The sequence below is a fragment of the Hippopotamus amphibius genome, chromosome 4, assembly GCF_030028045.1.
Source record: "Hippopotamus amphibius kiboko isolate mHipAmp2 chromosome 4, mHipAmp2.hap2, whole genome shotgun sequence".
In the NCBI taxonomy this organism is placed as follows: Eukaryota; Metazoa; Chordata; class Mammalia; order Artiodactyla; family Hippopotamidae; genus Hippopotamus; species Hippopotamus amphibius.
Genome location: NC_080189.1, coordinates 83417561 through 83443769, shown reverse-complemented (window position 1 = coordinate 83443769; position 26209 = coordinate 83417561). Strand labels below are relative to the sequence as shown.

At 40.1% G+C, this 26209-nt stretch overlaps 1 gene segment (V, D, J or C); it reads right to left on the bottom strand.

Annotated features, from left to right (window-relative positions):
* Positions 1-3192: 3192 nt before the first annotated feature.
* On the bottom strand, positions 3193-25441 carry LOC130851404 (T cell receptor gamma constant 1-like). The segment is given in 8 exon segments: positions 3193-3779; positions 6047-6097; positions 6371-6418; positions 6701-6760; positions 9976-10305; positions 13700-13741; positions 24914-25225; positions 25346-25441. Coding segments are annotated over 8 exon segments (1023 nt in total).
* Between the last annotated feature and the right edge of the window lie 768 nt (positions 25442-26209).

The following is a 26209-nucleotide window of genomic DNA, read 5'->3' as shown; positions in this document are numbered from 1 at the left end:
CAGCCCCCTGCTATTCACCCGTCACCCTGTCATCTGACTCCCTGCCTCCTAGTAAGCCTTGCTCAGGATGACTCTGAAGCCATTTTGTCCCTTTAAGGGAACTTATGTGACTCAGTGGATGACATTCAATTGCACAGGTCAACTCAGGGCCCCTGTATCTCTGTTCTCATGAGGGAAAAAGCCCAGCACTGTTGCCCACGTCTGCAGCCTGTCCATGTCACTGGTTTCAGGGGATCAGGTCTTGTGTCACTCCATCTACACTGAGGAAATGAAACCAAGAAGTACCAGCCTCAGTAAATCACAGATCATGGAAGAGCACAGGTGGCTGGTGGAATGTCAAGGGTGATCTTAGGGCTGCAAGGAGTCCTGTCTGCTCTTCCCTCCAGAGCAGAGTCAGGAGAGTGGACGGAGGTGCAGCCACTGAACATCCTGGATGTAAGGTTCCCAACTCACCTAGGAGCTAATTGGAGGAACTGTACACAGAAGTAATGGGGAAGCCGCCCCACAGCCTAGAGTGTGTTTGATAACAATCACATGCGTGTGTGGAAGGATATTTGCTTCCATTAGCTGTGGCCCTTTGAAAGTGAGCAAAGTTGGTTGTGGTTTAACTGTTATTTTCTTTTGACACCCCAGCTACCCCTTGCACAGTCCCAACCAGTAGGGGCCGGTTTGACATTGAGCAGTTTCCACAAGTCAACCACATTTGACAGAGCACTTGAACAAAGCAGCCTGAGGAAATGAACCACTATCAGCCACACCAGCCCCCTCCTGCTGCCACTCACGCTGTCACCCCCACCCCCACTGGCCTCCCCTCTCTGCACCTCCCAGGCCAGGGCAGCCCAGGGCGAGATGCTGAGAAGTTGGAAACCACAGGAGACACTGCCTAGCAGGGCCCTGGCCGTGAAAGCAGCTGCACAAAACTTTCAGAGTTTTGCCAGTTTCCCCTCTTTTTCAAAATTTTATTGCTTCTATTTTTTAATTTAGTTTTTATTTTATATTATAGTTGATTTACAATGTTGTGTTAGTTTTAGATGTACAGCAAAGTGATTCAGTTATACATATGCATATATCCATTCTTTCCAGATTCTTTTTCCCATACAGATTATTACAAATTATTAAGTAGAATTCCCTGTGCAATATGGTAGGTCCTTACTGATTATCTATTTTATATATAGTAGTGTGTATATGTTAATCCTAAACTTCCAATTTATCCCTCCCCCTACCTTTCCCCTTTGGTAACCATAAGTTTGTTTTCCAGGTCTGTGAGTCTGTTTCTGTTTTGAAAATAAGTTCATTTGTATCATTTTTTTTTTTTTTTTAGGTTCCACATATAAGTGATATCATAGGATATTTGTCTTTCTCTGTCTGATTTACTTCACTTAGTATGATAATCTCTAGGTCCATCCGTGTTGCAATAGAACTACCATATGATCCAGCAATCCAACTCCTGGTCATATGGCCAAAGAAAACCATAATTAGAAAAGATACAAGCATCCCAATGTTCACTGCAGTATTATTTACAACAGCCAAGGCAAGTTTTCCCTCCTGGCCTCTATCCTTATGACATTATTTTTTTCCAATGAAGAAATAGTTCCAAACCTCTAAGATGAGGGCAACATATTTTGTCTAAAGAGCTCTGATCAAATTCATGAGAACCAAGGAGCCAGTCTATATTAGATTTCATCTATCTTGTATCTGGTTGGTCCTTTTCTGTTTTCTAATGGAACCTCTGTTTGGTATCCACAGAGAACTTGTTCCACAGACATCGAAGCTGATTATAAACAAACAAACAAACAAAAAACCTTCCTAATTTTAAATGAGACAATGTTTTAATTCTAACGTATTAAAAAATGTCCTTTAAAAGGATTCATTAGAGAATATAGAAAAATATACAATCATTTTTTCCTCCCTTCACCATGAAATGAACATTTTCTTTTGTCTGTGCCTATAGACACACACAGAAACACATATAAATGAGTGTCCTTTTTATTAGCATTATTACTCAAGAGAAAAAAATGGTTAAAAGACATGAACAAATATTTCACCAGAAAAGAAAAAGAAGTCGTAAATCTACACACAGAGAATAAAGCAGGATTTCTGCCGTGTTGACAACTAAGGGAGCAGCTCTAGTGATACCAGAGCGTACACATGAGGAGAAAAGACAGACACACCTGCAAGTCCTTAAGAAAATTCTCACTGAATCCCTGGAGGAAGCCTTTAGTAAAGAAGCAGTGGGTGTTTTGATTTGTTGTGGTTTTTTTTGTTTTCCCCAGTAGAAAGTGAGTCAAGGGAAAGTCATGTGATACTAGGTAACAAATTATGGGCTCTGAGTTCAGAAAACCTGAATGACTTTTACTTACAAAATAGTGACCATAAGCAGACAACAACCCCTCCAATTTATAAACTGTGGACTATAGCTGTACTTTCCTCCAAGGGCTCTTAGAGGATTAATAGGATTACTGGGTGAAGAGCAGAAACTGAGTCCCTGTTCCATCCACATCTAACCTGTCTGCAGGGAAATGAGATTAGAGATGATTCTCAGTGCATGTGTGGAATCTATTATTTCCGCAGTAGAGCTACCAACAGTAGATGCTAATATTTTCAAGGACATGTATGAACCAAGCATCATTAACTCATGTACTCCACAGCTTCCAGGAGACAGGGCACTGTAACTTCATTGCACGGACAAGGAAAGAATGGCACAGAGACTTCAAATAGCTACCTGAGGTCACACAGATACTACAGAGACCCAGGCTTCAAACCCAGGTCCTCGGGGGTCAGAGTCTGTGTGCTTCACCTTCCACCCGAGGCCCCTCTGGTGTTGGTGCAGTTCTCATGGGGTTCATGTGAGGGTCAGGAGTTCGTGCTTGTGAGACACTAGTACAGATCTGAGCACACCCAGGGCGAGTCATGCTGGCCGTTACACTGTCACCACAGGAACGTCCCAAACCAGAGAGTCTGAATCTGGTGGCTTTGAAAGAGAAGGAACCCGGGCACCTTCCTTTGGCTATGGCTCTGCTCAGAGCCAGTGCCCCAAAGAAAGCACCATAACCACCAACTCAGGGAAAGACTTAGAGATGTGGCGGGACCATTGTTAGAACCAACACTGATTTGATAGCTCCGTTGTCATGCTGTGTCTTACCTTGGTTAGATTCCATGAAATTAAAGTACACAGACAAAAGTAGAGGTTTGATATATTTTTAAATTTTTTGTGACTTTTATGAAAATCTACATACAGCATTTAAGTAGCAAGCTGGCGGCTCCAGGGTGTGGGCAGGGAGGGTCGGGGCCGTGGTCTGGATGGAGGCGCTGAGGGAGGAGATGGGAGCTGCCCGCTGTGTGCGCTCAGAAGGCGGAGGGCTCGGGGGCGGGAGGAGCTGATGAGGCTGTGGGGACAGAGGTGGGAGAGGCTCCCCTGGACCAGCCCTGGGCCCTGCCCCTGAGTAATGGCAGAATTCCCTGTTGCAGAGTAAAGCTGTCTGCTTGCACAATGGTTTGAAAAACCCTTACCCAATAATAGAAAAATATACACAATATCTGAAATAACCCAAACCCAGAAAGGAAGCCCAGCAAGATCCTCAGCAGAGAATTTTCAGGACAAGAGATGATGAGGGAAAGGGGACCCCTTTGTGGCCCCCTCTGTCACGAGCTCTTCCCAGCACCGCAGAGGGCTGCTCTCCTACACACACAGCAGGCGGTGATGACGAAGTAGACGGCACTTATGAGGAGGAGCAGGAGGTAGGTGTAAAAGGCAGAGGTGCTCAGGAGCTGCAGGGTGTCTAGAAGAAGTAATTTTGGTTCGTTTCAACTGTTCTTTGGGGAGGCTGCGCTATATTAGCAGCAGGGACAGCCACAATTATGTATTTCTGGTGACCTACCCTGAAGTGGCACCCCCGCACCACCCAACCCCAAAGAAAACGTGTGCAACCACCATGACCACCACCACCAGGACAACTCAGCATCCAGCTTGCAATTCAAGTCAGGCAACGACCTCAGCTACATTCACTCGACCCTTCCAAAATATTAAAAAGTAAGGTTATGTTTGTAATGAATGAGTCCAATGGGGAACAATATTTGTGAGAAACAGCATTTAGCATTTCTTTTGGCCCTCACCGCATCTCTGAGTAATAATAACTGGTAATAGTCATGAACCGCTAACCAAATGTCAAACACGTATTCTGAGAGTTTTGCATGCAGAATTCTAATCGTATCTAAGTTTTAAAATGGCCTATGAGATTATTAATTTCAAGCCAATTTACAAATAAACTGAGGACAAGGAGAAATAATTTGCCTGATGTCATACATTTAGAAAGTACCAGAAACCACATTTCAATCCCAGCATCATGACTTTGAAGAACACATTCTTAGCTGCTCTTTAATCCTGCATTTCCAGACATCAAGGTTGAAGATAAATATCAATTGAATTGCTGATTGGAAGCATCTGAGCCATTACATATCATGCATGCAAAGAGATTCCTACGAAGGATACAAATCAAGGACATTTGGTTGTGTTCACGGGGGGTGGGGGGCGGGGGATTTTAGTAAAGAGGACATTGTACAAAATGGAAGAAAGTGGGGAATCCCAAATTCCTGAACCTTTAGGAGCTCATGCCTCACTCACCTGCCTTTCTTGAATGTCTAATATTGTGCTTGTGATGCTAAAGGATAATTGCACTTACTCTCCTAAGTGTTGTAAGAAATATATGATGTCAAAAAGCTCTGTGATGACGTAGATGGGTGGGATTGGGGGTTGGTGGGAGGGAGGTCCAACGGGGGGGAATATAGGTATACATATAGCTGACTCACTTCGTAGCACAGCAGAAACTAACACAACATTGTAAAGCAGTTATAATACAGTTAAAAAACAAACAAACAAACAAACAAAAAAGCAATTACAATGACAATGGGCCTGACTTGGCTACTCAATGGACCACAAGGCCGAGTTTATTCCTGTGGAAATTTCCCTTTTCCAGGCTTTATCTCGTAGAGTCAGAACTCCAGAATCACTAGCACTTGGTGTGGAAACAGATCTTAAGAGGTGATGTGCTCATAACTCACTGCCCTCTGTCAGGTCAGGTGTAGCTGAGTTCCAGGCCCCCTGGCCAGTGCTTCCAGTTCACTTAGAACCTCCATGTTGGAGAGGGGGCCACCAGCTAGTACTGATGCTGTGCCAGCTGAATGGACGCCCTATGGGAGACATGCCACATATGTGACCTTATCTCTGCAATAACTGAGTTGGGTGTAATTGTTCCCAACCGGCAGATGAGGGCAGTATTGCTCAGAAATGTAAGTAATTTACCCATATTTGTGTGACTAATAATAAAAGAAGGGGGGCTGAAGTCCAGCCTGTGATACGCAGAAGCCCGTGCACTCACACCCCCATCCGTGGGTCCATCCTATCCCAGGACCTTGGCGTTGGGATTCTTGCTCTATACCTGTGTCTTAGAGGAGGAACAGAGAACTGAGGAAGTGTCTGAACCATTGATTCGGGTGGGCTGGGGTGAACCCCAGATGGAGCTGTGTGGCTTCGTACAAGGGACTGGATTAATTCTGGCTCATTGCCCTCATCCATAAAGTGAGGGGGAAAGAGCGTACCACCTCATAGGAGCATGATGAGGAGTAAACAGCATATGCTCGCAAGACACAGCACCACACATGTGTATACCAAGCTCTCAGTAAGTGTCAGCTCATGTGTTAGCTACTGGCAGGGCTAAAACTTATAAGAGGTGTAGAATCAAGTTGATATCCCATTCCCCCAGTCATTACCAACAAGAGCTACACAAATGAAGGAAGTCCATTGGGGAAATAATTTGGAGCCTATCACTACACCCACTTAATTTACAGTCATCTCACACCAAAATCAGCATTTAGTGTGTTAAGGTGACTCTTCAGGAATGGTGGATTGACTTAAAATGTTATACAGTCTATTCTGCAATATCCAGACAGTCCAGGTTTCTACCTTAAACCAAGGAAGTTCAAAAGTTAAGCTTATCCAAAGGGAAAGGTGCTGTACTATGACATAAAGGCAAACATATACAAAACTTACTGTTGTCATCTTTCAGACACTCTTTTGTAGAATTAGTAGTAACAGGGCCTTCTAGAATAGAGGAGAGCAAGTGTCAGTCAATTGTGCATACCTGTTATTGGACAGTCATACATAAGTGTATATGTATGTGTGTTAGTGTATATGTATATATAATATACAATCTGTTAACAGAGACAGGAGAGAACTGATTAAAAACATGAACCCCACAATTCCAGGAATAATTGGATTTTCCTACCATTAGATGGGGAAGTTCAAAATGTAACTGGATTAGGAAGAAAAAAAGGCCAAAGGATGTTGCAAAGGCAAACAAAGGCAAAAACTTACCAGTTGTATCTTTCAGACAAGCTTTTGTAGAACCAATACCAGTGATTTCTAGAAGAAATGGGAGCAGGTGTTAATCCGTTATCCATGCCCATTGTTCCACTGTGTGTGTATATGTATATATATGTGTGTGTGTGTGTGTGTCTATATATACATATGTAATCTACTGACAGAGAGACAGTAGAGATGTCATTAAAACTATGACAATGATGAGCCCCACAATTCCAGGAAATTGGTCTTTTCTACTTTAAGCCAGAGAAGTTCAAAAGGGAAATTGATCAGGAAGAAACAGACTGAAGCATGACACAAAAGCAAACAGGTGCAAAAACTTACTGCTTTCATCGTTCAAACAATCATTTGGAGACTCCGTGGTAGGGACAAAGGAGGAGATAACTACAAGAAATGAGAACAAGTATTAGTCAATTATTCACACCCGTTATTTGACAGTGTGTGTGTGTTTATATATGTGTGAACTGTAACATTTATATGTGTGTATATATATGTATATATAATCTGTTAACAGAGTCATTAAAAATATGAGCCCTGCAATTCTAAGAAATAGTTGGTCTGATTCTATGTGATTCATAGATTTAATTCATATATGGTTTTCTACACATGAAAATGTTGAAGTTCATGAAGGTACATTTTTCTTTTTATCATAACTGGAGGGTAATACCCAAGGCCATCTTATTTTCCTTCTGTATTCATAGCTCCTAGCACAGTGCCTGTACAAAGTAGGTGTTCAAGAAACACTTGTTGCAAAGACAAATCATCAGAAAAAGTGGCTGCTCTACATCTCCACTCACTGCCAAGATGAAGAGATGCTACCCAATCAAATTCATCCAATCCCAGAATCCACAAGAGAATCCCACATTTGAAAGAGTCTGGCTCAGGCAAATTTCCCATCTAAGCAAAGGGAGCAGCCACACTTTTCCAAATCACGCACATGCCCAGTATCCCCAACTCATGCACGTGATTTTCTGCAGTTGTGGTGTTTATGGGCATAACAAAAGCAATAAGGCTAATAGCCAGTGAGTGACTATAGCTGGGTCAGGCACTTGATGAAATACTTCACATGCATTATCTCTTTGGTCCAACAGGGACATTGGAATGAGCTGTATTTTGGAGGTTTCCGTGTTACAAAAGAGGAAATAAGGATTAGAGGGTAAGCAACTGGCAGAGAGTCGTACTGATACCAGTGATGACAGAGCCAGCATTCAGAGGTTCATCATGGGGGATTAAATGAGACAGAGCATATGGAAAGTACTTTGCAAAAATAATCCATAGAAAGAGAGAGAAATTAATCTATAGCGAAGCAACATAATTTCACCACTGTGCACACTAAAAACATCTTCTCTTCCAGATATATTAATGATTCTTATCAATGATCTTTTTAATGCAAGAGCTCAGTATTTCAGTGCAATCCTTTCCAGGGATAGAAAAATAAGTCAAACCATATTTATAGTTCTCTGAATCTATAAAACCTCAGATGAGAGTTTATTCATGAACAATGTAAAAAAAAAAAAAAAGACAATCATACAAGTACAAATTTTTTTTAGAGATAACAGACTGTTGGATGGAGGAAAACAAAGTTGCAATGGTTGTTTTGGCTTTTCCTCTGTCTCCTGGATGTGTTCTTGTCCATATGGACTTTTTTCTGGTATGCCATCTTGTGCCCTCAATGAGATCTTTTTTCAGTATGCTTTAAAATATTGGTTTAGGTACAAAGGCTTTGGAGTAAATCCCAAGAAGGAAAATATTAGTACAGTCATGTTTAGACATTAAAATTTCCTCCAGAACTGACTGTAATATGTCTTAAAAGTCTCTTTCTTTTCCTTACAGTGACTTTATTCACTAAAAGATAGGCAAATCTCTTATTACCACACATTGAAGTAGAAGCAATTTTTGCCGTAAACTCTATGTGTTTATTATAAGTTCTCTTTCTCGAGAACTAGGACCAGCTTCAGTTTGTTCCTCTTCAAAATCATGTCATTGATTTGTGCTTCCATGTTATGTTCTTAGCGTTTATCAAAACCCAAAATACTTCCAAGAAATGGCATTAGGAATTTGCTGTAGAATGACATGAACAGAAATGCCCTCATTAGGGACATCCTCTCCAGTATGGTAATCGTCACAGTGAAACTTACTATGCTTACTTTTTCCTGATCAGTGGAAAGATTAAAACCTAATAGGACACTCAAAGCCATGGTTACATTAAGCTGCACTTAGGAAATTTCCTTCCTCTCTATTTCTTAGAGTAGAAATAAAAACTTGGGGTTGTTTTTGTAATCTTTTAATTCGTTTTAGGAAAGGATATAAATAGATACAATGAATATGAAAAAAAAAATACTTCCATGTCATGTTTTGGAAAGCAAGCATTTTCTCTGATGTCATTTCATTTGTTCTTCGTTGCAGCCCCAGGATAAGGCCAAGGTAACTGTTCAAATCTAATTCGATCATTGGACACACTAAGGATCAGAAAGGTAAAGACTTGCTTCAGAAATTTGGAGTGCCACACAGCAAAGATCTCCGCACATGTAATGCACTTGTTGCCCACGGCTTAAAAAGGGTTTCCTAACCACAGGGAAAAGCACAAAATGATTCCTTCTTATGGGCACTCTGGGGCCTTTAGTCTGTTAGGTGAATGCCCAGGACTTTACGTCCTGAGTCCAGTGAGTTACGAAGGCACGTGCAGCCCTCTGCTGTGTGGATATGTACAGCATCTGCATCAAAGGGACTCCTTTGGGACATCGAGCCTGAATCACGCGTGACCCTGAGTGATTAGGAAACGAGTATATTCTCGTCACTGTTGTACGTCCTCCTGGACAGTAATTGACCTGAGTGTGTTCATCCACACCCCCCTCCAGGCCTGGCTCGTGCTAGGACTGCAATGAACGTTTGTGAGAGGCATTTTCCAATGGCAAGAAATACATTCATTATGTAAAATAGGAGTAAGTCTGTACACTTTAGCCTCACCCAATCTTTCATTCCAAAATTTTACCTTATGGTGGTATGTACAATACAAATTTCAAAAGCTTAAGGCCATCACAAAAGCACAGTGGTCAAGTTATTCTTCTTTTGGTTGAGCTGCAATCTAGCTCCCTCAAGCAAACACCTTTTTGTCATTTGATGACTCATTGTTTTGGGATTGTAGCTTGAGTAAAGTAGGATTGAAGTGAGAGTGACTTTTGCCTGCTGAGTAGAACATTCCTGAAATGTGTAGAATTGTTCTCATTTCCTGATCAGCCAAGATCATCTACAGTGGAGTCTGCTTTTGCGCATTTGTTGTGTGCTAGGTTGCTAGATACTTTCACATATGTTGTTTCTTTTACTCCATACAACTCTAAGAAACATCAGAATGACCTTAATATGTTGGAAGATGAAACTGAGCCTGAGAAAGGTTAAGTAAAAAATTATTTTCTTTTTTATATCCCGAAGTTTATCTCATAATTCTAAGGGGAGATAGTAAACATTTACGTTACCATTAAATGAAACAGACTTTTATCAAACAACTATATTGTTTTTCATGAATATTTAAAAGAAAAGGTGGGGCATTTTACTTGGGAAACAGTGTTCTGGAGGTTATACTTACATGTATATTCACATACCTTCATTTATTGAAGGAAAAAGAATCTCTTGATCAGTTCCTCCTTTATTTTTCTCATGTGTGACGACACACACGTGTTCTTTATCCACTGAGTTTTCAGTCGCGGTCAGCCAGCTGAACTGCATGTACGTGTCACTAGTCTTCATGGTGTTTCCCTGCTGGGATGGCAGAACTCTGTTGCCGTTCTTTTCTTTCCAATGAACCTTGATAAAATCAGGGAAAAAATTCTCCAGAAGACAAAGATATGTTCCAGTCTTATGATGGTTGATTTCAGCAATTGAAGGAAGAAAAATAGTGGGCTTGGGGGACATGTCTACAGCAAGGTTTCTGTCTGTGGAGGAAAATGGAATAGTAATTAAAAAGGATTATTAGAGAAACATGAACATTGTGTGGTTTGGAAAAACTTAGCGAGTAGTAAAATGAAGAAAGGCTACCATCGAGCTGGTGCTCATCATAGCCTTTCATCCACAGTAGGTTTTTAGGTGCTTATTTTGGTGCTTATTTTCAACAGGAAGAGAAGTTCAAGACTTTATGTAACTTGCCTAAAGTCACAGCTAATAAGCCGCAGAGCTTGGCCTTCATTTTTTCTCCATATGCAAAGATGGAGTATGGCTTTTAAGTGCCCCTTATCAAGGCCTCAGACATTCATGAAGACATTAATTTGTTAAAAGATCTTTTGTTCTATCCCAGTGGAGCCTGTTTGAAAGTGGATGGGTGGGTGGTGGGAATGGAGGTGGAGGAGGAGACCAGGTAACAATGATGGTGTCTCTATCAGTGGGAATCTTTGATGGCTTCTAAACTCTTGGTACTTCCCTTTCCCATCCTGTGTTTTGTCACTGATGCTCTCTTTGACCAAATAACACGTTTTCATGTTCTGCAACTCTGTGGAATCTCACTCTTCATTTAACTAATTCTGGAATGCACCATATTTATTTTATGTCCCACAAAAATAAATACCCAGAGAAAATCTATCATTTTAAAAGAACAACATGCAGCTACTTTGAAAATGGGAATCAGCATCCACGTGTACTTAACAATCTCCATTGAACTTTTGAACGTTTCGCTCCAAATGTGGATCCCACGCCCAATTCGGAAGTGATGGAATTCTCTTTATTTCTAATCGTATATAACCTCTCAGTTGTACATCTGAACCACTCCAGATTTTTGAGTAGAGCAGTACATTATTTACAGTGCCTTGAGTGTAGAAGCAAACTAGCAATATTTCCAAAACTTCTATTAAAAATGTGTTATTAATCCCAAATTCCTGATTTGGTATGAACAGATACACACTACTATATGTAACATAGGTGAACAACAAGGACCTATTGTATAGCACCGGGAACTATATGCAATATCTTGTTATAACTTTCTAATGGAAAAGAACCTGAAAAAGAATGCACCCCCCCCCACAACACACACACAACTGAATGACTTTGCTGTACACCTGAAACTACCACATTGTAAATCAACTATACTTCCATTTAAAAAATGCATTCTTTTCAGAAATGCTCTTACACTAAACTTTTCAAGTAACATACTTATCACAATTTTGTCTCCATTCAGACAATGGTCACCAACAGCACATTTTATTTTGGAATTTCACCTGAAGTCTTAGCTGGAGTAGTAACACACAGTACATTGACTCTCAGTGTCTCCCCCATAATGTGCGTATGCCTTATAAGGCTGCTGAACTGCTTTAGAGCGCCACTATTTTCTCTGTTTTTCCCTGCTGAATAAAGTGTATATGTAATTAGAAGAATGTTAAAAGTTATGGTTCCCAAGTTTCTAATGGACAAAATGTCAAAATATATAACCAAACATCATATGTGTATAAAGGCATATCACTTGAGTGCTGGAATGTAAACTTGATTATACATTTATGGCTAATCTAATGGTTGAAAGGATAAATGTTTGAACCCTTTTCCAATTTGGCTTCCAATTGAAAGGCAAATACTTTTATTAATATTGTCTTTAAGCTAATTTGGAGTTAGTTTCCTTACTCAGTGGGTAATATCTTAAGAAAAGAAAAATTGGACTTCTCATTTGAGAAGAAAAGAAAAAGTTCTTGAGAATTTCTGCCTGTGCAGAAAAATTCCTCATTTGTCTACTAAATCAGTAAGCAAACCATGTTGATTTTTTACTCATGCTGTAAATATAGTTGGGTCGTAATGTGTTTATTTTCATTTTATAAGTTGGCTTTTAGTACAAGTAGTATTTTATTCATTATAATACCAAGACACTGTGTTTTTCTCCAACCACATACTTTGCTGAGAGTGATTTAAGTGTTTTCTCTTTTTTCCTTCTCATTCTTCCTTTATAAATTAAATAATTAGAGCTATTTCATATTTAAGTAAGAATTTCAAATTTATTTCATTTCTACTATATTTAATTGATCTCTTTTTTTAACAACAAAGTATTTTTTCTTTCTTACCATATTGATATTTTTTGTCATATTAAGGATTATTCATTGTGTAATAGTATTTAGTGATTAACAGACAGAGATACTATTGTTTAAAAGCAGTTTTAATTGTGCATGCCAAGCAAATCTTCTTTCTTAATCATTTTAAATGAATTAGGAAACAATACTTAAAGTTATCCTGTGGTAAATATTTCTGTAAAGTGAGTATTTCCAGCAAGGCATAAAGTTGAAATTTCATATATTGAATTTCAGGTTGACTGTGTTCATAACTGACCTGAAAACTTTTTTCTGATGAATATGAGTATGAAGCCCAAGCTTCCGGCCGATACACTTTAGAGCCAATAAACGTTGTTGTTAGGAATGATATCAATTAAGTTAAAGAATTAGCACATAGAATGAGACATATCAATATATTAAAAAAAACACACACTTTAATCTCATTTTTCTTGCCAAGTAGAGGAAAGTCTGCTAAAGAGAGACAAACACCTCCTAATTCAATTTTGTGTGTGTGTGAGTGGACGGTAAGATGAGTTTCCATTTGAGGAGTCAGAAGTACAGCTGCAGCCTCTGAAGAATTGCAGTTGCATCAACAGCTTTGGCTGCAAACAACTGTCCCTCCTGGAGGCAATTTGCCCTTCACACTTGAGAGTAGATATACCTACCCAGCACCTATGATTTGTTAGACAATGTGCTAAGTACCTTATTCATACTGTCTCATTCGAGTCTCTTACAACCCCTGCTGGATATACACTGTTACCCCATTTTATGGCTTAGGAGACTGAGGCCAGAGAAGCACCTCTATGTTCACATAAGTATGTGGGTGAGTCAAAACCTATCTGCACTCTCGCTGTAGGGTTTAGAGAAGTTTTAATATAACCAGAGTGTGAATAATTTTTGACTCACCCTCATAGTTACAGGTGGCTTGGAAGCTCCCGATCAGCCTGACTCCAAAGCCCAGGTTCTTTGAAGACACCCCTTCAGCATCAGAAAAGGAAACCTGTCAACTCACAAAACTTACCTGTAATAACCAGCTTCAGCCTTGGGCTGAACTCTTCCTCATGATGATGTACATTATCCACGAGCCCTTTGTACAGGTCCACATGTACGCAGAGCCAAATCCTAGTCCAATATTGCACAATGTAGTTTCTGCTGTCCTCTACTGTATGGATGTGTTTGAAAATCTCTCCTAAATTTCTACGTTTACTCCGCATCCACATTCCCAATTTTTGTAACTATCATTCCCATTTTATTGTTTCCTGCCTTCCCTCTATTACCTTGAAAACAATTGCATTCTTCTGGTACCTACCTGTGACGACAAGTTTTGTTCCAATGTTGAAGATTTTTATGTAATTGTCACAGTGATTCAACCCACACCAAAAACCTGAGACTAATTTAGCATCCCTGATTTCTTCAAATTCTAGTGGAGGGATGATGGCTTAGAATTGAAGAGACCAGGATTCTCGTCCTGGTTCATTTTGCTCCTAACAAGTTCTGTGGTTGAGCAAATCAAGTAAACTAAAGCCTTAGGTGCTTTATGTATTTGAAAACAATGATGCCAGTGTTGTCAATTGAACATCCTTATCAGTGCTGCAGTGAGAACAAAATGAAACAACATCTGAAAAGCAATTTGAGTAAAAATTATACGGAGGTAAGGGATTATAAATATTACTATATTATCACTCGCATTACTCTTAGCATTTTTTGTGTGTGACAATTGTGTGGTCCAACATGACATTTTAATATCATGGGACCAAACCTTGCCTCCCCTGATAGGAATTCAGTATTTGGGGTTTACAATTAGATCTGTGGCAACTTGTTTGCATTCCGCTGTGCTCTGATATTCTGGAATTCTCTAAGCCATCATCAAAGCTTAGCACACACTCAATTCATAGACACTCATTTGTTTCACCTTATTCATTGCATTTCCAGGGTTAAGAAAATCAAAGGGAACATTGGCTAAAGCCTCACGTATGCACTCAGTATATGGAACTTCTTCACTTGCATTGTCCAAAACAAATGGCTTTTTTCCCCATCAAAAGCAGAAGCTAATGGCATCCCAAGCTTATACCAGAAATTTCAACCTCAGACTGACTTCTACCCAGCTCATGTTCAAACTTCTGCTTGCAACTCCGGGCAGTGGGCTTTAAGACAGAATGACTAGAGAAATGGGCTGTTCCAAATGAGGATGCCTGGTCCTCAAATCCTCCTATTGTCACCTTGAATCAGTGAAACATTGCCTGACTGACCTTATCTGCTGAGCGTCCCCATCTGTGAATGTCATTCAATGGTTGTGACCGTAGCATTGATGCACTGGGAGTATAAATGAATTTGTTTAAAGGCCATTTCTTCTATTTTATAAAATGGATGTTGAAAGCAATGTCCCTTTTCACCTCACTTTCCTCCTCAAGACTCCTGCATTGAAGTCCTTTTCTAATTTTATGGTTGGAAAAACATATCAAATTTGAAAATTTGGTGTGCTATTTTATCAGTTAATAAAAAGTATGTATTCCATTACATTTTTTCCTGCTTTCTTATTTCTTTTTTATATTCACTTCTTTTGTTTTGAGATAGAACTGACACATATTCTGAACAGGTAATAAATGCATATGCAATATGACATCCATGACCTTTTGGGGGGAAAGAGAGGTCATTTCAGTGCCATGATTAAAAGCAAAAGCATTGCTTTCACATAGGAGTAGCAGTACAAAGTATGAGCTATTACCAATAAAGTAGTTAAAGAATCCAGTCAGGCTATAGAAAAGTAAATATTCAGTACATAAAAACGTGACTTAATGTTTCTAATATCACATAGTAGTCCAGACGATGTACTTTGGGATAGATAAGTCTCTACTGGATGCCAAACTTTGCCACAGTAGCTAGTCATGTGACTTTAGGCAAGTAACTGAACTTCTCTAAACCTCAGTTTCCTTATCTATGAGAGGAGAATAAAAGGATTCCTTTGAGGAAAAGATAAGGCACTGAAACTACGTATCATGGTGTCTGGCCTTCAGTAAATATTAGCTAATATTAACTAATATTAAAATTCTCTTTAATGGGATGGTTTGGGGCCATTTTGTCAAATTCTTCCACCACACAAAAGCTATGGATTTTATAAACAATAACTATTACTTTAATTAAGAAAGGAAACAAACTCATCAATCCAAGGCATCCTGCCTCTCTGCAGCCACAGACTATAGAACATGGGTCCCAATCAAGCCAGAATCTAGAATGCTTTTCCACTAGAATAGAAGCTGTTTGAGTGTCGAGACTTGTTCTATCTGTGTCTTGTGCACACTTTTATGTCCCTCATCCAGCACACAAACTGTCCTCAATAAATGTTTGCTGAGAGAATGAAAGAGCAAATGAGGATGTAGAGCCCTGCAGACTCTTTTCATGGACTTTGGAGCTGAAATGGCTCACTGAGCTCACAAACTGGTCCGTACGCAGGCAATTTTACAAGAGATGCAATAGTTTAAGTTTCAAATGATCTCAGCCTACCTCGAAGAGGCTAGAGTAATAAGAAGTGGGATTTACCAATGTTCTATAGTCATTTACTATAAAATTATTTTGCACAGCTGTTAGGGATGAGATGAAAACCAATAATACTGGTTTTGCAGGTTATTGGGAGAAAGGAGCACTGTGTTTTCTCTCAAACTACAGAGAAAATTAAGAAAAGTATTTCTCACTTACTATGCCATCTAGAAGACAAGGAACTTGAACCAATAGCTTATAGTAATGTAATAACATGATAATGGTGTAAGAATATTGAAACACAAATGAAACACAAAACAGGGTCCTCAGAATATTTGGATACCTAGCCTGAGCCTATTTCGTGTGTGTGTGTGTGTGCGTGAGTGTGTGTGTGTGTTTTCTAGAAGACATATTTCAACTGCTTACAAGCAGGGAAGAGAATAAACCATTTACAAAGTAGTTTTGTTTCCATACACAGTGACCAGTAGCTGCAAAATCACTGTTCATATGCTGAGGCCAAGAATGTGGCCGTCAGATAAGGGGGATCCTAAATTGTTTCTTCTAAAAAGCATCTGTCGGCAATTCCCTGATTGTCTGGTGGTTAGGATTGGGCGCTTTCACTGCCATGGCCCTGGGTTCGATCGCTGGTTGGGGAACTAAGAACCCAGAAGCCCTGCGGTGCGGCCAAAAAATAAAATAAAATAAAAGATAAAAAGCATCTGTCAGTCTTTCATAACTAAGTTAACAACAGAAAAAATTTACTTACCACGGGGAGCTACTATGAGCTTAGTTCCTTCTGTAAATATCTTCCTCCAGCCTGAGCTATCACACTGGTTAAAGCCCCTACAAGAATCTCCGCCTTCTCCTAGATTCATGACTGGACCAGCAGTTTTAAAACTTTGTACTGGCAATTTGATCTTCTGGGTTCTTTCAGAAGTCCTTGAATATAGGTTTCATGACAACAGATGTTTTGTAAGTTTGCCTGAGATAAATGGACCCAAATATCTGTTTTCCAAGGAGCAGGAATCATCGAAAACACTGATGAAAGATGAAACGTATGAAAGCAGGAAAAGGACCCGTCATTGACATCAACTGGTTAACCACTTGCTTTTCTAAAATTCCAGGAAGAATCTTCAAAGAATCAAGACATTGTTTTAAAATTTCCAGGTGTTCAGCTCTGCTGAAACCGCTCAGAGTTTGCATCAAAGGAAAGGCCCTTTTGTTCTCACCTACATCAGGGCTGCTCTGTTAGAGATTTGGGAATATATTTCTGAAAGGAGGAAACTCTTCAGTAACTGAAAATGCAAATATGCCATCACAAGTGTACTTGAGAAATGCAAACAAAGTTCTCCGTTCACTGGGCAACACGATTCTTTACCACGGCAATGCGAGATGAGAAAAGAAGTCCTGCAACAACATTATTCTTCAAAGGATAAAGGAAGACATTTGTAGAATTCTATCTCCTTTGAAATAAAATTCCTTATTTAAACTAAACTTGAAGACAAAGCCAATTCTGTGATATGTTGAAAGAAGAAGTCTCTTGGAGGCTGTTCTGTAATCTTTTTTTTTTTTTTTTTTTTACTTTTTTTTTTTTAAAGAACTTTTATTGAGATACAGTTAACATACAATAAATAGCATATATTTTAGAGTGTACAATTTGGTATCCCAATCTTCCAATTCATCCCCCCCCAACCCTCCCCGCTTTCCCCACTTGGTGTCCATGTGTTTGTTCTTTACACCTGTGTCTCTATTTCTGCCTTGCATTTCCTCTTTCATAGTTGTTAGCATTTGCCTTATGTATGGAGGTGCTCCTATATTGGGTGCATCTACATTTATAATTATCTCCTCTTCTTGGATGGATCCCTTGATCTTTATGTAATATCCTTTCTTGTCTCTTGTAACATTTTTTATTTTAAAGTCTATTTTATCTGATACGAGTATTGCTACTCCAGCTTTCTTTTGATTTTCATTTGCATGGAATATCTTTTTCCATCCCCTCACTTTCCATCTGTATGTGTGCCTAGGTCGGAAGTGGGTCTCTTCAAGACAGCATATATATGGGTCTTGTTTTTGTATCCATTCAGTTAGTCTGTGTCTTCTGGTTGGTGCATTTAGTCCATTTACATTTAAGGTAATTATCGATATGTATGTTCCGAGTACCATTTTCTGAATTGTTTTGTTTTTGTTTTTGCAGGTCCTTCTCTTATGTTTCCCGCTTAGAGAAGTTCCTTTATCATTTGTTGTAGGGTTGGTTTGGTGGTGCTGAATTCTCTTAGCTGTTGCTTGTCTGTAAAGCTTTTGATTTCTCCGTCAAATCTGAATGAGATCCTTGCTGGGTAGAGTATTCTTGGTTGTAGGTTCTCCCTTTCATCACTTGAAATATATCATGCCACTCCCTTCTGGCTTGCAGAGTTTCTGCTGAGAAATCAGCAGTAACCCTGATGGGAGTTCCCTTGTATGTTATTTGTCGTTTTTCCCTTGTTGCTTTTAATAACATTTCTCTGTCTTTAATTTTTGTCAGCTTGACTACTATATGTCTTGGCGTGTTTCTCCTTGGATTTATCCTGCCTGGGACTCTCTGTGCTTCCTGGACTGGGGTAGCTATTTTCTTTCCCATGTTAGGGAAGTGTTCAACTATAATCTCTTCCAATATTTTCTCGGGTCCTTTCTCTCTCTCTTCTCCTTCTGGGACCCCTATAATATGAATGTTGGTGCGTTTAGCATTGTCCCAGAGGTCTCTTAGGCTGTCTTCAGTTCTTTTCATTCTTTTTTCTTTATTCTTTTCCGCATCAGTAATTTTCACCATTCTGTCTTCCAGGTCACTTATTCATCCTTCTGCCTCAGTTAATCTGCTATTGGTTCCTTCTAGTGTATTTTTCATTTCAGTTATTGTGTTGCATATCTCTGTTTGTTTGCTCTTTAATTCTTCTAGGTCTTTGGTAAACTTTTCAATCTTTGCATCCAGTCTTTTTTCAAAGTCCTGGATCATCTTCACCATCATTATTCTGAATTCTTTTTCTGTAAGGGTGCCTATCTCCTCTTCATTTAGCTGTTTTTCTGGGGCTTTATCCTGTCCCTTCATCTGGTACAAAGTCCTCTGCTTTTTCATTTTCTCTGTCTTTCTGTGGCTGTGGTTTTCAGTTCTGCAAGATGAAATACTGCTGATACTGCTTGATACTGCTGTCTGCCCTCTTGTGGAGGAAGCTATCTAGGAGCCTCCTGTGTGCTTCCTGATGGGAGGGACTGATGGTGGGTAGGGCTGGGTGGGCGGAGCTCAGTAAAGCTTTAATCTGATTTGGTGGGCAAAGCTCAGTAAAACTTTAATCTACTTGTCTGCTAATGGGTGGGGCTGTGTTCACACCTTGTTGGTTGTTTGGCCTGAGGCCACCTAGCGCTGGAGCCCACAGGCTCTTTGGTGGGGCTAATGGTGGACTCTGGGAGGGCTCACACCAATATGCACTTCCCAAAACCCCTGCTGCCAGTGCCCCTGCCTCCTTGGTGAGCCACAGCTGCCCCCCACCTCTGCAGGGAACCCTCCAACACCAGCAGGTAGTTCTGGTTCAGTCTCCTATGGGGTCACTGCTCCCTCCCCCTGGGTCCTGATGAGCACATTTTTTTGTGCCCTCCAAGAATGGAGTCTCTGTTTCCACCAGTCCTGTGGAGGTCCTGCAATCAAATCCCACTGGCTTTCAGGGTCTGATTCTCTGGGGATTCCTCCTCCCATTGCTGGACTCCCAGGTTGGGAAGCCTGATGTGGGGCTCAGAATCTTCACTTTAGCAGGTGGACTTCTGCAGTATAACTGTTTGCCAGTTTGTGAGTCACCCACTCAGCACTTATGGGATTTGATTTTAATGCAATTGCGCCCCTCCTACCATCTCATCGTGGCTTCTCCTTTGTCTCTGGATGTGGGGTGTCTTTTTTGGTGAGTTCCAGTGTCTTTCTGTTGATGATCGTTCAGCAGTTAGTTGTAATTCCGGTGCTCCTGCAAGAAGCAGTGAGTGCAAGTCCTCCTACTCCACCATCTTAATCCTATCTCTCTGTTCTGTAATCTTAAACCATTCATTAGATCAGGGGAAAAGGAAATTGCAAGAAGCAGCTGAGGGCTCCTCTGAGTACAGATGAGCTGTCCATCTGCCAGGACCCAGACAGCACAGGCCCTGAGTATCCCCACGTCCACTTCAGATCCACCTGGTTCTGGCCTAAGTCCCATGAGCAGTCAGTGTCCCTGCCCTGAAAATGAAAGTAAGAGGAGGTCACAGCTGTCCATTCACAGCAGCTCACAGCCTCCAACACAATGGGAGAGGACAAGAGCTGGATGAAAGGGTGTTTGTGTGTTTCAAATTGAAGATTCTAAGTTATTACTTTGTGGGGCTGTCATATACCCTTTACACCTATTGTACACATGAATGATACCCACTCAGCTCCTGCCTGATATCTTGTCTTCTGTCTTTCCTCATTCGAAGGCCATGAGCAGAATTATCAGAAGCTTTACGGGTGTCTGTGTTTCAAGATGCCTGAAGGATTTAAGCAGTAAAATGGAAAAGAGTAAGTAAACAGTTATAAATTCTGTGATTAAGTTTACAAGATAATACAAGACTATATGAAGAAACCAGTGGAGGACTTTATTAAAGAGCTTAAAAAACCTGCATAAGTGGAGGAACATATCATACTCATGAGGGAAAACCTCAAAATCATAAACATGCTAATCCTTCCTAAAATCATGTGTATAAATTGACTGTAATCCCAACCAGTGTTAAGATAACCTTTTTTGTTGTTGTTGCTGTTGTTGTGTGGTGTAAAGATTAGGACTGAGCTAGTTATGTTGTAAGAATACTGAAGCATAAATGAAAGACAAATCCTCCAGAAAAAGCTCCTGGCGTATGTTAATGTAAAAATATGATAAGGCATTTTAAGTCGTAGGGAAATGATAGATTATTTTAAAAGTAGCTTTGAAGTATGGATTATCTGTTGGGAGAAAAAATAGCTCTTTCTCAAATACCACATAAATTAGGTTTACATTGAAAAGCATCTAGAGATGTGAGCTAGAAAGAACAAGAAGGAGACTAGTTGTGTCCTTGGGTTAAAGAAGCTTAGAATAGAAATAGGCCAGGAGGCATTTTGCTTAATATTTAATTTTTAAGAAGGAGAAATTTGGGTAACTTTTACTTTGTACAACATTTTCAAATAAATAGTTTTTAGAAGAATACATGATGAGAACTTAGTGAAAGTTTGAGGGAGGAAAGGGGCATGATCAGATCTGTGCTTTAGGAAGATAAAGAGCCTAAAGGTGGGTCAGTCAGGTGACCAATCCCAGTGATGCAGACGTGTTTCAGAGAAGGTCACCATGAGCCACTGAGAGGCATCCGAGGACCCAGCTTATTTCAATGACAGTGGGAATGGATGGAAGGGCTGGTGCAATAAATATTACGAGGTTTATAGAGTTTCTAAAGAATCCACATGTAATAAATCCAGTTACCATTAAGGAGGTTGAAAGTGAGACAAAAGGCTTTTTAAAAATTGAAGTATAGTTGATTTAAAATATTATGTTAGTTTCAGGTGTACTGCAAAGTATATATATATACATATATATATATATATATATATATATATATATATATATATATATTCAGATTCTCTTCCATTGTGGGTTATAACAAAATATTGAATATAGTTCCCCATGCTATACAGAAATCCCTGTTGTTTGTTTTATACTTTGTGGTGTGTATCTAATCCCATAGTCCCAATTTATCCCTCCCTCCACTTTCCTCTTTGGTAACCATAAGTTTGTTTTCTATGTCTGTGAGGTGGTTTCTGTTTTGTAAGTAAATTCCTTTGTATGATATTTTAGATTCTGCATATACGTGACATCATATTATAGCTGTTTTCCTTTGAGTGAGTTACTGAGTGACTTTCTTCACTCAGTGTGATAATCTCTAGGGCTAACCATGTTCTGCAAATGACAATATTTCATTGATGTTTATGGCTGAGTAATATTCCGTTGTATATATGTACCACAGCTACTTGATTTATTCATCTGTTGATGGACACTTAGGTTGTTTCTACATCTTGACTGTTGTAAATAATGATGTGATGAACATGAGGGTGCAGATACCTGATCGAATTAGTGTTTTAATTTGCTTCTCATAAACACTCAGAAGTGGGATTGCTGGATCATGTGGTAGCTCTGTTTTTAGTTTTGTAAGGAATCCCCATACTGTCTTCCATAATGGCTGTACCAGTTTACATTCTCACCAACAACAGTGTAGGAGAGTTCCCATTTCTTTTTTTTTAAGAACTTTTATTCAGATATAATTGACATACAATAAACTGCAATGTATTTAAATTGTTCAATTTGATATTTTTTTCTTATTAGTAGTGTATATATGGCAATCCCAATCTCCCAAAAGAGTTCCCTTTTCTCCACATCTTCTCCAGCATTTGTTATTTGTAGGCTTTTTTGATGATGTGGTAGGAAGTGTTCCTTCTTGTTTGATTTTTTGGAATATTTTGAGAAGGATAGATGTTAACTTATAAATATTAGGTTGAGTTCATCTGAGAAGCTGCCTGCTCCTAGGCATTTGATTTGGGGGAGGGTTTTGATTACTGATACAGTTTTACTTCTGATAGTTTATTCATATTTTCTATTTCTTCCTGAATCAGTTGAGAGATTTTACACTCCCAGAAATTTATCCATTTCTTCTAGGTTGTCTATTTTCTCGGCATATACTTGTTTGTAGTAATGTCTTACCATCATTTGTATTTTGATAGAATTGTAACTTCTCCTATTTCATATCTAATTTTATGTATTTGAGCTCTCTCTCTTTTTTTCTTGATGAGTTTGGCTAAACATTTTCCAATTCATTTGTCTTTTCAAGTAACCAGCTTTTAATGTCATTGATCTTTTCTATTGTGTTTTTAGTCTATTTTATTTGTATCTGCTGTGATCTTTATTGTTTCTTTCTTTCTATTTTTTTGAGTTTTTTTCTTCATTTTTCTCTTCCCTTTAGGTGTAAGTTTGGGCTGTTTATTTAAGGTTTTTCTTGTCTCCTGACATACGCTTGTATCACTATAAACCTGCCTCTGAGAACTGCTTTTGCTGAATGCCACAGAGTTTTGATGGTGTTTTATCATTTTCATCGTCTTCAAGTATTTTTGATTTCCTCCGGTTTCTTCATTCACCCATGGGTTGTTTAGTAGCATACTGTTCAGCCTACGTGTGTTTGTGTTTCCTATGCACGTACACAGCGATTCCACCTACAGCTGTATCCTTAGAGAAACTAGCCTGTATAAGCAGACACAGGGAGGGAAAAGGAGGGAGAGAACATCAAGGGCTCTGTGAGCATATGGAAAGGTAGTTATCACCACGTGGCAATGAAGAGCAGTGGTGTAATGATGCTTTAGTCAGGAACTGGGGGAGAAATTGGATCTCCACATTGAGATTGCTACCTTATTCCTATACACAAAAATTCACATCAAATCCGACCAAAGAACCAAATGTGCAGAACAAAGTTTGAGCACCATTGGAAAAATATAAATGAAAGTATATGTATGGTTCAGCTTTCTTAAAGCTGCAAGTAGTTAAAAAGTGGTTGCTGATACAGCATGGCAGGTTAACACTGTTGCCTTTACTGTCCAGTTCCTTCTTCCCTGCAGTCACACGAGGGAGAAGGATCTGAAGCTCTGACTTGTGCTTGTGGGATTCTCATGGAGAAATGTGATGACCTGGTGGAGCAGCAGCACCCAGGGGTCCAACAAAAGAGGAGGGGCTCCTGGGTGGGGAGCAAGCCCACGGGCACCATTGTGGGAGGCATTCCTGTGTCAGGCTGGGAATCGGCCCATTTCAGTGGGAGAGAGGTCACTTTATATGAGAACCGCTAGGGCAGCAGTTCTTATAAATGACTTTGAAGAAGAATCACAGATGGAGCTTATCAAAAATGCACATTTTAGGTTTTGATTGCAAGATTCTGACTCACTGTGTTGGGTGCCACCCAGAACATGCACTTTCAGGCCAGTGCAGGTGCTTCGGATGCAGGTGGTCCATGGACCACAGTTTGAGAGACAGTGTTCCACAAGCTCAGACTCTGGTAGAAAGCTGGAGGATCCAATACACAAGAGACCATACACATATGACTCTGGCATTTCTGTACTTCAGTGTGAACTTTTAATACATCCTTAAACCTAACCCAATAAGAAAACCACAATCCCCTGCTATACGACTTTTCAATAGAAATATACGCTATTCATGGTCTGCTTGTTCACCTAAAGTGTTCTTTAATTTTAATTATTGAGAAAACAGTGCTTTGATAAGTCTCTTTCTAGTTTGTCCCTTGGCCATTTTAGTGGTAGAGGGTGTGGGTGGAAAGAAGCTTTGGCTTTACTTAAGAAAGAACAGTTCTGGCTGTGGGCTGAACTTCAGCAGAATGTGTCAGTAGAATCCAAGGGTCGGCATAGGTACAGAAATCACTGTTTCCCTAGACGTTCACTATGTCAACCATGCCCTGGTTGGGTATATGAAGAAAATCTCAGTTTGTCCAAAAAATAAATCAGATACCAGCTTGCGGTTCAGGAAGGCCAAGTTTTCATTCCATCACTTCTCATCCTTCATAGTCCTGAATAATGAAGATGCTCCTTTTCCAGCCATTTTCTCTGGATAATGATCAGATGAATGATTCAGTATAATAACTAGCCTTTCCATTTTGTTCTCAGATGTTTCCCCGAACAAATCAATCCTAGATGACCTGTCTGTCCTAAAGAGAAGATTATATGGACTCCACCAGCTCCAGGAGATCTGAGGATATGCTGCAGGCCAGACTGCTTGCCTACAGGCTGAAGATGGAGGCCTGTTTTTAGGAAAAACAATGGCTGTTTTGGGGGAGGGAGGAGTTGGCAGTGGGATATAAAGGTTGGGGGATGAACATTGAGCTCAGGATTTCTCTTTGCTCAGAGTACAGAAAATTGAGGGCAGGAAGTGAGGCAGGGGTTGGTACCAGGGCTGTTTTGGAGCCACAAGCACAATTTCCAGTGCAGTGTACAGGAAGTCTGAACCACCGTGCTCATCCCAGACAGCACAGTAGTACATGCCAGAATCTCTGTCTTCCAGATTTAGGATTGCAAATGTATAGCTCCTCCCTGTGCCTTTATACACATGGTATTTTGCTTGATTAATTCCTGATTCGAACACAATCTTTGCCTTGGAGATGTCATAGTAGAAAAGGCGTTGTGGGGCCGTCCCCTCTTGGTGTTTGTACAAGTGGAGATAGCTGGCAGCTTGTGTAAGCTCACAAGTGAATGAAGCAGTCTCCCCAGTCTTACTAGTGACTGACATCTTGTCCACTTTCAAGTCGGAAGATACCTGAGTGACTGCAATGGGAAAAGCAACAAAAAATAATGAGGAAATAGTAATTTCTTGGTATCACTCCCCCTCCACCCATTGCCAAAAAATAGAAGAAAATGCCCCAAACCTCCATGCAGCACACTCACCAGGAGCCAGGAGAACCAGCAGCAGCGCTGGGGCCCGCAGCATGTCTGGGGCAGTGAGCCAGACTGGGTTCCCAGCAGATGTGACAGGCAGGGGACTCAGTGAGGAGCTCTCTTAAAGAGCACCTCGCTGACCCCAGAGGGAGTGGGTGCTGGGGGAGGCCTGGGGAGGAGCCCGCCTCTCTGCACCAACCCCTTTCTTGAGGGCCCCCCTGTGGCAGGCTGGGAACAGGTCTCCCTCCTCCCTTCCCCCTGGAGAAGAGAAGCATGAGCACTGAGAGCTCAGAACTGCAAGCAGATGGAGCAGATGGGTGGGGAAGTGGTGTGTAGAAATATGGATAGAGCTTGCCTGTTTCCTAGTGAGGTGAGCAGTCCTGAATGGGGCTGAGTTCCCTGCAGTTCAGAGTTTCAGTGTTCATGCTGCTGCCATGGTCTTGTCAGGTGATGAACCATCTTTATATTCTTCCCCTAAACTATGTTTCATTTTACACCTATAAGCAAACTTTGAGGCAACAACCAGCACGTCTTATAAGAATTGAACCAGCCCTCTTATAAGAAATTAAGATCAGTTATGTTGGTCTACATTTGACTTTCCTTGTAGGTAAACAGATGTGTGTTTGTGTGCCTGCATTAAAAATCAATTTGATATAGTATTTATGTTCATCCTCAAGTAAAAATCTGCCTCATATATGGTTTCAACATTTTGCGGAAAAAATTAAATTCAAGGAGATTGCAATATTTGCAACATCCATAAACTAAAACAAATATTTTTGTTTATATGAAATTCAGGGAAATGCAAATCAAAACAACAATGAGATATCACCTCACACCTGTCAGAATGGCTACCATCTAAAATAACACAAACAG